This window comes from Leptonychotes weddellii, chromosome 7, assembly GCF_054177405.1.
Source record: "Leptonychotes weddellii isolate Sample4059 chromosome 7, ASM5417740v2, whole genome shotgun sequence".
Lineage (NCBI taxonomy): Eukaryota > Metazoa > Chordata > Mammalia > Carnivora > Phocidae > Leptonychotes > Leptonychotes weddellii.
This window is the reverse complement of record NC_138375.1, coordinates 62,356,819-62,370,569: the sequence shown is the minus strand read 5'-3', so window position 1 is coordinate 62,370,569 and position 13,751 is coordinate 62,356,819. Positions and strand designations below refer to the sequence as shown.

At 36.1% G+C, this 13,751-nt stretch overlaps 1 protein-coding gene across 1 annotated transcript in view; it reads right to left on the bottom strand.

The window, feature by feature from the left end:
- The window catches only part of TMEM232 (transmembrane protein 232), a gene marked incomplete at its 5' end in the record, with an annotated part of 213,199 nt that overhangs the window by 139,641 nt on the left and 59,807 nt on the right, over nt 1-13,751 (bottom strand). Inside the window, one exon of the mRNA XM_081825809.1 lies at nt 3,250-3,428. Within this exon, the coding sequence (XP_081681935.1) occupies nt 3,250-3,428 (179 nt within the window). The remainder of the gene's footprint in view (nt 1-3,249; nt 3,429-13,751) is intronic.

Here is a 13,751-nt window from a genome sequence, read left to right as displayed (position 1 = left end):
ATATACATGATTTTACCCACCCACAAATTACCCACTTATTTAAAATTCAGTAAGAAAAATTTTCTCCCAAAACTAATTGTTTTACTCAGTATTTCTATTTTTAGGAAACCATCTCTAAGTTTCTAAGACATTAGCTTGGTAACCCAAACATAACTTTCCAAATGTAATGCCTACTACTGCCCAATCCGAACCTTTTTCTTCAACTAGGCAAGTAAACCAATGGCTTTTTCTTACAGTGTTCTTATTTCTGCTAGGCTCACACATTTCCTTATCTAAGAGACACACTCCTTGACCCTGCTCCCTTGAGTCATTTAGCATAACTCATCATTTAAGTTTCTAGCTCAAGTACTACTTAAAGATGACAACAATGTATTCCTCATTAATATAAGGAAAAAGTTAGAAACCAGACATTTATCTGAACTCCCATTGTGTGCCAGAACTTTGATGGGACTAGCCGTATATATAATATTCCATCTTCTTTCTTAAAAAAAGATTTTATTTGAGAGAGAGAGAACATGTGCGTGCACGCATGCAAGGGACGGGAAGACAGGGGACGGAGGGTGGAGGGAGAGGGAACACCGAGTAGGGACCCTGACCATGCAGGGCTGCAACCCAGGACCCTGAGATCATGACCTGAGCTGAAGGCAGACACTTAATTGACTGAGCCACCCAGGCGTCCCTATAATATTCCATCTTCGAATCTTCAGTCTTCTGAATGAAACAATAAAAATTACTCTGTAAAGGTCATTTTTTGGATTTCTTTGTGTTTTCCATAGAATTTAGCATGGCAAAATAGATTTAGGACCAAAAATATACATATTTATTTCATATTTTCTACTGAATTTGGTGAAAATTTTTATATAATTTCTTAGTGTATATACTTGTAGTTTCCTAATATTAAATAAGGGAATTCAAACTAAATAAGTGATATTTCAAAGTCACTGGCTAGGCATTCTATCATTTATATCCATAAATCATATATTTTGTTATTTAATAATCCAAATGTCTCTATCTCTACTTAACTTTTAGATAATATAGATCTAGAGTGAATTGTATCTTTTAGTTAATCTATCTAATGCAAATAAATATGTCTTATATTAAATATGTACTATAACTTAATATAACTGCCTTTAGAAATTTCTAGTTTAGGGGCACCTGGGTGGCTCAGTCAGTTAAGCGTCTGCCTTTGGCTCAGGTCATAATCCTGGGATGGAGAGCCTCATCAGGCTCCCTGCTCAGTGGGGGTCTGCTTCTCCCTCTCCCTCTGCCCCTCCCCCCCCTCGCACGTGCTCTCTCTCTCTCTAAAATAAATCAATAAAAAATCTTTAAAAACAAAAAATAAATTTATAGTTTAGATTTTTCTCTGAGGAAAACTTGCCTTCCCACACATTTACTATTTAAAATGAATGAAAGCATCCTTTAGAAGTCTTTTCACTAAGCATCAAAAACTAATTAGCACATCTAGTTATACTTTTGTTTATTCTTTTATTCTCAGAGCTGACTGCTTCAGTAATAGGTGTTTCCTTGGACCTAGCAACTTAAAAATATTTGCTATGTCTGATTAACTGACTTACGAATTTCAAATGTAATCATCTATAGTTATTTGCTAAAATTCTGAAGAAAGAAGATTATCCCATACCAAATGATTGGCCCTGAAAACAGGCACATGAATAGGATTCTAATTATAGAAATGACAAATTTGAGTTGGCTTATTTATTTGGTGACAGTATACAATAACCATTTGAGATGTGAAGTGGCATATAAAAATGCAAAACCAGAGAATAATATGAATAATTGAAAATTCATGGAAAATGAAAAAACAAAGAGAATATAATAAGACTGGGTGCGATGAATACATATCATCCTCTATTTCTATTTAGAAACTAGCCAAAATTTGACTCGCATTTTTTTAAAACTTTATTGAGCAGCTTACACAAAATAAAAGTAAGGTTGAGAGAGCACATGAAATTAAGGATTTATTTCTTAAATACCAACAAAGGGGATACCAGGTGATATAGTGGTCATCACTGTAATAGATACAATGGTAATTATTTTTTTTCTTTTTCTTTCTATGTTCTGTCCACAACTAAGAATAAAACTGAAGCATGGTTGCATAAAAGCAAGCCCATGTAATCTAAAACAATGTAGTTCAAGTGGACAGCTCTTGATTGTCTTCTCTATAAAAAGATATCAGAAGTCTAGAGAAAAGGAATGCATGTTTTTAGATAGTCCTCTATAAAAATTATTACTCCAAGTCAGATTTATGATTGAAAAACAAGGAGTTTAAGGTTTTGTTTCCTACTAAGAATCTGGAGTGTAGATGCTCTGTGTTGCAATAATGGCCTGCCCATATGCTTTGACAATCCATTAGGCAGAGTGAATTCATTATTTGCTCTTCTTACTTGTTAACATTAATTCACATCCCTAATTATTATTAGAAAACAGGATATTAAGAGTGTTAGGATAATTGCACTTGTGAAAGCAAGAAAAAGCCAGAAACTTCAGTGACAGGGAAAAAAGTGTACTTTAGTATAACAAACAAATTAACCTAGCTCAAAATAAGACATAGAAAAGAAAAAAAAAAACTGGTGAGAGTTTAAAAATATCATAGGATACCATATGGATAAAGCATTCTGGAAAATCACATTTGCATTTCATGAAGAATGGATAGCTAATTTCATAATGATTTTCTTTGAATGTGAAGAAAAAAATATGTAGTCATTCAGCTAGAACTAGAAAAACCAAGAACTTGTAAAATACATATTTAACTTTAAAGAAAAAGAGTAGTGTTAGTGAATCCAGATTTGCAATTTGTATTATCAAATGCTGGAAGGAAAAACTTAAAAGCAAGATAAATAAATAATTCATTATCCAAATTGAGACACGTTTGAGAGTGAATAAATTCACTACTAATAAGAAAGCTGGAAAATTTAGGCATAGACCCAGGCTAACCTGGGCAAACTGGAATGCGTGGTTAGCATACTTAAAATGTCTCTCAGGCACAAACCCAAAGCAGAAAAATTATTCTTCCCCAAAATCACCTCCTCTCTTCAAGCTTCTTAGTCAGAAGAGTGCCAATCCTCTTATCTTTAACTAAACGGAGATCAGTATTAAATTTTAAAAAACAGTGTTCTCAGCTGTGAGTCACTGACACTCACTGAATATGGACATTCCCTTTTCCTTAAAGAGAAAGGACAAACACTTCCTGACGATAGAAGTACCAATTTATTGTCTTGGCTTTTATCTTACCTGAGCTATATATATGCCATTATGGATTCGCCCATCTTTCTCATGATCCTTTGTTTTCCATAATATTTGCCATATTTTGTTTCTAACTCCATCTTGCTCATCATCTCCCCGAAGTTCCCATGACATTTTCACCAGGTTATACATTAAACCATAGTATCCAATCCATATCACTTGATCACCTGTTGGAAAAGATATATTCTTTGGGAAAACATGGTTTTATTCATCTTAGAAAAGCACAGTTTTGTGAAAAAGAAAAAACTTTATTTTGCTAATATTTTAAAGCCTGAAATTCTGAGCTTTGGAATTTGTTTTACTCTTCACAGCTCTTACTCCTTTAATTTTAAAAGATCATAGATTATTTTAAAATTTCCAGCCATAAGAAAAGATCTGCACCTAACTAATATCATACCTCATAAATTTAAAGTTGGCAGGTAAACCAGGAACTATGTATTAAAAAAAAAAAAAGTTTGGGATTCAAGGAAAGAGGCATTTGTTCAAGGTAATAGGAACACTTAGACCACCATGGTGAATTTTTATAATGAACTAGAGAACAGGAGAAAAATCACTGCCTTTTATAAAAATGACCAAGCTCTATGAAACATGGCATTTGAACCAAGAAGAAAGCCTTGAAAATAATGTGAAAAGCAGATGAAAATTGCTGATATAATTATAGACTGGAAGATTTTTTTTTTTTAATAATAGAGACATAAATCAACTGAAATAGAGGAAAGGGAACAATGAATCCAGAAGAGATTTTTTTAAAGTCTAAGACACTCTTCCTTCTAAGACTTATCTACCAATTAATAATTTATATAAATTATCAAGGTCCACTTTTAAGATATACTTCTCCCATACAGAAAGGAGAAAGAAGTTTCTCTTTATTCTTTACCTTAATTACTTCTTATTTCTTACCTAGGTGGTATATTGCTATGAAATACTACTCAGAAGAAGAGAATTCTTTTTTTTTTAAGACTTTATTTATTTATTTGAGAGAGAAGAGTGAGAGCACAAGGGAGGGAAAGGGGGTCCCGCTGAGCAGGGAGCCCCGACGCAGGGTTCCATCCCAGGACCCTGGGTTCATGACCTGAGCCAAAGGCAGCTGCTTAATCCACTGAGCCACCCAGGTACCCCCAGGAGAAGAGAATTCTAATTTAGTTAGTGATGGGATAAATTTGGAGAATAAAATAATACAGCAAGTCCCAAAGGGTATATGAACTAAAGTTAGCCAAAGAGCAACATGAGAGTACCAAGTATATGTGAAGCAGGTAAGAAAAACACGAGGAAGAGAAGGTTCAGGAAGGGAGATGGAAGGGTTTCAGAGTCAATTAAATTCTGTATTGTACTGTCCCCTAAATCCTGATGATAGTCTGTATGACACTGGAACTCATCAGTGCTCGTCTTGAATAAGGATAGAGGTACAATATGAAGAAGTCAAAATCCTTAACTTTTCCTAATTCAATATAGATTTTTATAATCCAGACTAGTAATAATAATAATTACTATTATAACTAGAAAACTTGGGCATTTCTACTACTATGTGCCCTTATTCTAGTCCTCACTACAATCCTGCTATGAAGACCATATTAATCTTAGCATAATAGAAGGAACATATGACCTTCAAATTGGTTGAAAGTCCCCTAGCATTACACAGCTGATGAGTGACAGAGCCAGGTGAGGGTGAGTCTAATCTTATCCCAGGCAGCACGGCCTTTCCAATTCAGACAAGTGCTTTGCCTTCCTTCTATTCCAAGGGAAGAGACTAGAAGGTAGAAAGAGGAGGCAGAAGTGAAAGTATGTACACATCTTAAAAGTGGGAGGAGGATGGCAAATGTCCAGCTTCCAAACTTAAGGCATCTTTCATCATTTGTAGTGATACTTTGAAAGAGATAGTATAAACCATAAATACAAGGCTACAGTTAAGCAGCCAATTCTTTTGAAAATGTAATTTTCCCCCACAAAAATTTTACAAGTTAAAATTAGCATGCTGCAATATTTGACATTATATGTATGAATTGATGTCAGCAAGATGATAGAATAGGAAGACCCCAACCCTCGTCCCACACAGAAATAATTTGGCAGCCATCCATAAATAAAAGTGCCTTTTTCAGGGCCTTGGGAATGAAGTAAGAGGTTATGAAACCCCACTGGAACCCAGGACTGAGCAGGCAGTCCCAGACCCAGGTGGCATATCTGTTGGCACTTATGTGGTACCAGCCGTGGACTTGGAAGCATCCTTGCCCCACTGTGAACTCAGCTCCAGCCCTGGTTATCCAGTCTTATCCACTAAAGGACCCAGGGGGAATCCATGCCTGCTGGTGCCCTTAGTAACAGGCTCACAGCCTGTGGGCCCTGAAACAGCTCTGTGACCTGGCTCCAGCTTCACTCTCCCATGGTCCAGAGGCAACTCTTCCCACCCATGGATCTGGCAGGAGTGTGCTCAGGGAAGTGGCGGGGGCCACATCCACTTGCACCCCACATAACAGACCTAGTATCTGTAGATGCAGAGGTGGTTCCATAACTAGGCTTCTGCCCTGCTCACCCATGGTCCTGGAGGTAGTCCCATCTGCTTTGGGATGTGTGACAGAAACTGCCTACTCATTCCTTTGGCAACAGGCCTATTGACTCCCAGTAGAGAGGTAGCTATAAGAAAAGAGAAGGTGGAGGATGATAGTGAGGATCTCAAACTGAGCTGAGGTAAAGAGTTCATATTAGAAATGGATAAGGGGCTGGGGCGCCTGGGTGGCTCAGTCGTTAAGCGTCTGCCTTTGGCTCAAGTCATAATCCCAGGGTCCTGGGATCAAGCCCCACATCGGGCTCCCTGCTCAGCGGGGAGCCTGCTTCTCCCTCTCCCACTCCCCCTGCTTGTGTTCCCTCTCTCACTGTGTCTCTGTCAAATAAATAAATAAAATCTTTTAAAAAAAGAAATGGATAAGGGGCTCCTGGCTGGTGGCTCAGTTTGTAGAGCATGCAACTCTTGATCTCAGGGTTATGAATTAGAGCCCCAAGTTGGGGATAGAATCTACTTTTTAAAAATGGATAAGGTAAAATAACTAAAGATAAATGGGGTCATATTAAGTGGTAGATATTTGAGCAAAAGAGTAGTGTTCTATATGTTCAATGAAATGGTATGTCTATTCAAACAATAAACTGGGAAACCAACGTGGGAATTTTATGAGGTAATCTAGGTCTTTACTGTGATGAGCAGTAGGACCTTGGAGAGTAAAGGACAAACAAGACATTGTGGAGATCTAATAATACTAATTAGCTACAGAGGAGGAGGAAGGCATGAAGTGGAAAGGAATAGTACATTTTTAAGCTAAGGAACTTGAAACAATAATGAAATCACTTGCAGAAAAGACATTATTGTAGAAGAACCAGTTAGGGGAGAAAGGAGATAAAATAATATTTGGAAAATGTGGCATGGTCGGGGGTGAGGAGTATCTAATTTTCAGAGGCCTATAACTTGTAAAAATATAGCTAAAATTTAAGTGAAATAGCAAAAGTGAAATTATGGATCTGTGAGTCTATCAGAAAAATAAGGCTTGAACTTAATATGAATAACAAAACAATTATGAGTTTTAAATTAATAGTTCTGGAATTGTGAACCTCAAAAATTAAAAAAGGCAGCTTTGAATAAAAATATGATAAATAAAACATACTGTGAATTTTAACCTATTTATATATTTGTTGATAGACTCCCAAACTCTTTACATTAATAAGAAGGATTGATTAAAGTACATATAAGCCACCTTCATATATTTTAAATTATTGGTTATTAAGGAATAAATATTTTATGTCTATAATAGTTGAATCATTGAATTGAATATGGTTTGTTTTTAGAATCTACAAGACCAGTGATTAGTCCATAAAATATATTCTGGTAACTGAGTTCTCAAAACTCACCAAACTTTTAAAATGCCATCGGTAATTTTTAAAGTGAGCTGTTCACCTATTGATTACAGTGAAATATTGCTTACAAATAATATTTGTGGGGAAAATCTATTGTATCCAATTGATTGACAGTTAATGAAAAAAACTTACAAAGACAGATGGGATGTGTTACAACGGTCATAAAAGGCAGAATGCAGTCTAATATGCATGTCTAGACATTTGCTAAGAAGCATACCTGCTATGAAACTCCTCATCCAGGGACCAAGCTGAAGAATAAGGTACCTTTTTGTTCTGCTTTGAGTGACCCTGTGGCAGCTATCAAAAATGTTACTTTAAATATACTCAGAGAAAATGTGTCTGTCTACAGCTAAGCAGGCAGTATCCTAGGAAATAACAAAGGTGAACCGAAACAAAATTCTTAATAAATCTTGAAAACTTATTAAGAAACTATACTGTTTGAAAGGCCGTATCATGATCCTTTCTTTGTAGCAATGCTTTGTTTTAGTGTCTGAACTCCATGGAAGCCTTTAATTGCCAGCCTAGATATTTAGATTTCACAAATTCAGTGAATGTGTAATATGAGTGTTTCTACTCATATGAATGAGTATAAATGAATTTACACAATTTACAATTGTGACAAATATAACTTGGCAGAATCAAATGTACCACTAAAAGGTAACCTGACTGTGAGATGTAGTTTAAAACATGGTCTTTGTAAAATGCCACATAAAGGAAAGGAACTAGATCAATGCCAAGAAACCAATGGACAAGAACCAGTCAGCAAGCCAGGCATTTAACAAATATTTACTGAGTCAATGCTATGTGCCAACGGCTGTTCTAACGCGCCAAAGAAAAAGACAATGTTACTCTCTCGGGACACGTAATTCTAGTAGAGGAAGACAGATACTAAAAAAGTAAACAGAACAGTATCAGTTCATAATGAGTGTTAGGAAAACGACAGAAGGCAGTAATGTGTTCAACAATGACTAGAGAAGAAAGTCACATAGACACAATGAGAGAAAGACCACTATGAAGACATAGTATTCAAGATAAGATATGATGGATTTTTAAAAAGTTAACCATCCAAGAAGCTGGGGGAATTGCTGCATCTGTGAGTGCAGAGGCCCACTCTGAATTATCATGGCCAATTTGTAGGCCATTGAAAGGAGTTTGGAATTTATTCTTAGCGTAATGAAAAGTTAACAGAGCATTTTAAACAAGGAAAGGAACTGACCTGCTTTATGTTTTAAAAATCTTTTTGGCTTCTTGATGGAAAATGGATTCTAGGGAGTATAAGGGAAAGGGAGACTTTCAGTTTTTGCAGTAGTCTAGAAGCAAAGTGATGATTATATAGACTCGGGAGTTGTAAAGAATTAACAATGTCCAAAGAGAGGGCTGGCCTTTGCCCTTGCCTTCTGGGAGGTGACTCTTAGGCATTAGAATGTCCTGTCTGATAAGAATGTCTTTGTTTACCTGGTAGCCTTAGGCATCAATTTGGCCACTGGAAGGACCAGAGACTGAGGTCAGCTATGTGTATGTGACTGAACCCCAATAAAAATTCTGAGTACCAAAGCTTGGTGATCTTCCATAGTTGACAATACTCTATGCAAAGTGTCATACATCATTGCTAGGAGAAGTAAATGCTCTCTGCACAACTCCACTGGGAAAGGACAATGGATAGCTCTGTACAACTGTCCTGGACTCTGCTTTATGTACTTTTCCTTGGCTAATTTTAATCTTTATCCTTTTACTATAATAAACCATAACCATGAGTAAAACGTCTTTGCTGAGTTCTGTTCTTCTAACAAATTAGCAAACCTGAGGGTTGTCTTGGGGATGTTCAAACTTATAGGTGATTTCAGAAGTGAGAGTAGTCTTGGGGACCCTTGAACTTCATAAGAGATAGTGACAGAGATATGGGGGTATATTTTGGATGACTAGTAGAATAAATAGGAATTCTAGGGTACTCCTTATTTTCAGAATGTTATACTATAGTGATAATAATTATCTATATCTATATACACATTAAATATTGATAGTTATTTTGTATATATCATCATATTTGATCATTACACATATTACACAAATACCCAACAGAATAAACCAAAGAGAACCAAAGTATTACTAATTTACTCAGTGTTTTTTGCAGGTAATATAGAAAACAAAAAGCAAAAAGCAAAAGTCAGCTGATTCCTATATTGGCATGGAGCAGTAACTGAAACATGATGGCAAGTTGGATGCTGCCGTTAATACAGAAATTCAAGGAACTGTGGGATGCCTGGGTGACTCAGTTGGTTAAGCGTCTGCCTTTGGCTGCGGTCATGATCTCAGGGTCCTGGGATCAAGTCCCACATCAGGCTCCTTACTCAGTGGGGAGCCTGCTTCTCCCTCTGCCTGCCACTCCCCCTGCATGTGCGCTCTCAATGTCTCTCTCTCTGACAAATAAAATTTAAAAAAAAAATTTAAGGAACTGAGTAGAACTTGCTTGCTTAACTTTTATGATATCTTTTGCCATAGTCGAGTATGGCAATCTGTTGATTAAAAATAATTATCTTCTGGAATTATAACTGGGAACCAAAGAAGAAAGTGGTTCATTTGCTTTTCAAGAACAACTGTGATTCTTATAAATTAAAGAAATATCAGACTTCTGATTTTTGGAGTTATTTTAAGTTTCATTAAACTAAACAATACTACCATGATTTTGGACTATCTCTATGGAAATAGTTAATCCTCACAGGTTTTTGTATCCAAGAGGCAACAAAGAAAAAAGAAAAAGAATTAACAAAGATTCTTTTGGAAATTAAGAAAAAGGAACAATAACTTTACATTTATAAGCACAGTACATGCAAAATTTATTTTAAAATCCATAATCTTGAAGAAACTAAGATTCTAAAAGATGTAACAAGTTGCCTAACATCATCTAGAACATGACAACTGAGCTGAGACTCATCCCAAACCTCTGACACTCCAAATTTCTGACAAGTCTAGTCCAGTGCACATATATTCATCTACAACTGAGCCATTTTGGTGCTGTTTTCCCTCCTCTTCTTACTAAATTTCTCATCCTTCACCCTATTTGGAGGGGCTTCTATTGTTCCTTCCTGTAAGTAGCTACTTAGAAAGTCTTTAAAAATTAAAATAACTGTTGGGGTGCCTGGGTGGCTCAGTTGGTTAAGCATCTGACTTTGGCTCAGGTCATGATCTTGGGGTCTGGGGACAAAGCCCTGCAAGGGGCTCCATGTTGGGCTCTGCTCAGTGAGAGTCTGCTTGTCTCTCTCCCTCTTCCCTGCCCTTCTCATGCTCTCTCTCTTTCAAATAAATAGGTACAATCTTCTTAAAAAAATTAACTGTTCACTCAAAGCAGTATGAAATATCTGGATCAAACACAAGAATAATGTATTAGATTAGAGATTTCTGTACCCATCAACATATTATCAGGTTACTTTTAATAGATGTGAGGGGTAAAGGGGGTAAAGGGCAAAGTGACTCTAGGGTATTAGTATTCATTTCTGTACCAGATTAAATGACAAATTCAACTGGGAGGTTGCTGCCTATGTTCTCCTCTAGGATTTTGATGATTTCCTGTCTCACATTTAGGTCTTAAAACCATGTTGAATTTATTTATGTGTATAGTGTAAGAAAGTGGGCCAGTTTCATTCTTTTGCATGTAGCTGTCCAGTTTTCTCAACACCATTTGTTGAAGATCTGTCTTTTTCCACTGGATATTCTTTTCCTGGTTTGTCAAAGATTAGTTGACCATATAGTTGTGGGTCCATTTCTGGGTTTTTTATTCTGTCCCCTTGGTCTATGTGTCTGTTTTTGTGCCAGTACCATACTGTCTTGATGATTATAGCTTTGAAATATAGCTTGAAGTCCAGAACTGTGATGCCTCCAGCTTTGCTTTTCTTTTTCAAGATTGCTTTGTCTATTTGGGGTCTTTTTTGGTTCCACAAAAATTTTAAGATTTTGTGAAAAATACTGGTGGTATTTTGGTAGGGATTTATTAAATGTGTAGATTGCTTTGGGAAGTATGGACATTTAACAATATTTGTTCTTCCAAGCCATGAGCATGGGATGTTTTTCCATTTCTTTGTGTCGTCTTCAAATTCTTTCATAAGTGTTCTATAGTTTTCAGAGTATAAATCTTTTACCTCTTTGGTTAGGTTTATTCCTAGGTATCTTATGGTTTTTGGTGCAATTATAAATGGGATCAATTCTTGATTTCTCTTTCTCTTTCTGCTTCATTAATGGTGTAAAGAAATGCCAGATTTCTGTACATTGATTTTGTATCCTGCAACTTTACTAAATTCGTGTATCAGTTCTAGCAATTTTTTGGAGGAGTCTTTCAGGTTTTCTACATTGAATGTCATGTCATCTGTAATAGTGAAAGTTTGACTTCTTCCTTGCCAATTTGGATGCCTTTTATTTCTTTTTGTTGTCTGACTGCTGTGGCTAGGACTTCCAGCACTAAGTTGAATAACAGTGGTGAGAGTGGACATCCCTTTCTTGTTTCTGACCACAGAGGAAAAGCTCTCAGGTTTTCCCCATTGAGGATGATATTGGGTGTGGGTCTTTCATATATGGCCTTTATGATGTTGAGGTATGTTCCTTCAAACCTTATTTTGAGGGTTTTTATCAAGAATGAATGGTGTACTTTGTCAAATGTTTTTCTGCATCTATTGAGAAGATCATATGGTTCTTATCCTTTCTTTTATTAACATGGCATATCATGTTGGTTGACTTGCGAATATTGAACCACCCTCACAACCCAGGAATAAAGCCCACTTGATCATGGTGAATAATCCTTTTAATGTACTGTTGAATTTGATTTGCTAGTATTTTGTTGAGAATTTTTGCATACATGTTCATCAGGGATATTGACCTATAATTCTCTTTTTTTTTTAGGGTTTTTTTTTTTCTGGTTTTGGAATCAAGGTAATGCTGGCCTCATAGAATGAGTTTGGAAGTTTTCCTTCCATTTCTATTTTTTGGAACAGTTTGAGAACAATAGGTATTAACTTTTCTTTAAATGTTTGATAGAATTTCCCTGGGAATCCATCTGGCCCTGGACTTTTGTTCATTGAGAGATTTTTGATTACTGTTTCAGTTATGGGGCTGTTCAAATTTTATACTTCTTCCATTTCAGTTTTGGTAGTTTATATGTTTCAAGGAATTTATCCATTTCTTGCAGATTGCCCAATTTGTTGGCATATAATTCTTCATAATATTCTCTTATAATTGTTTATATATCTGTAGTGTTGGTTGTGATTTCTCCTCTCTCATCTGTTATTTTATTTATTTGGGTCCTTTCTCTTTTCTTTTTGATAAGTCTGCCTAGGGGATTATCAATTTTATATAAGAACCAGCTCCTGGTTTCATTGATCTGTTCTACTGCAGGGAGGGTTTGTTGTTTCTATATCATCTATTTCTGCTTTAATCTTTATTATTTCCCTTCTTCAGCCGGCTTTAGGCTTCATTTGTTATTTTTCTAGTTCCTTTAGGGGTAAGGTTAGGTTGTGTATTTGAGACTTTTCTTGCTTCTTGAGGTAGGCCTGTATTACCATGTACTTCCCTCTTATGACTGCTTTTGCTGCACCCAAAAGGTTTTGGACCATCGTGTTTTCATTATCATTTGTTTCCATGTATTTTTTAATTTCTTCTCTAATTTCCTGGTTGAACCATTCATTCTTTAGTAGCATGTATTTAACCTCCACGTATTTGTGGTCTTTCCAAATTTTTTTTTGTGGTTAACTTCAAGTTACATCGCACTGTGGTCTGAAAATACGCATGGTATGGTCTCAATCTTTTTGTACTTGTTGTGGCCTGATTTGTGACCCAGCATGTGATCTATCTGGACATGGTCCAAGGTGCACTCGCAAAGAATGTGTATTCTGCTGCTTTAGGATGAAATATTCTGAACGTATCAGTTAAGTCCATCTGGTCCAGTGTGTCATTCAAAGCCATGGTTTCCTTGTTGATTTTCTGCATAGATGATCTGTCCATTGCAGTAAGTGGGATGTTAAAACCCCCTACTATTACTGTATTATTATCAATGAGTTTCTTTATGTTTGTTATTAATTGATTTCTATATTTGGGTGCTCCCAAGTTGGGGCATACATATTTACAATTGTTAGATCTTCTTCTTGGATACACCCCTTTATTATGATATGGTGCCCTTCTTCATCTCTTGTGACAGTCTTTGGTTTAAAATCTAGTTTATATGATATAAGTATGGCTACTCTGGCTTTCTTTTGATGTTCATTAGCATGATAAATGGTTCCCCATCCCCTCACTTTCAATCTGCAGGTGTCTTTAGATCTAAAATGAGTCTCTTGTAGACAGCATATAGATGGGTCTTGTTTTTTTTTCATCCATTCTGATACCCTATGTCTTTTGATTGGAGCATTTACATTCAGAGTGATTATTGATAGATATGAATTTTGTGTCATTGTATTACTTGTAAAATCTGTGTTTCTGGGGATTTTCTCTGTTCCTTTCTAATCTTTGTTGCTTTTGATCTTTCTTTCCCACTCAAGGAGTCCCCTTTAATATTTCTTTCAGGATTGGTTTAGTGGTCACAAACTCCTTTAGTTTTTATTTGTCTGGGAACC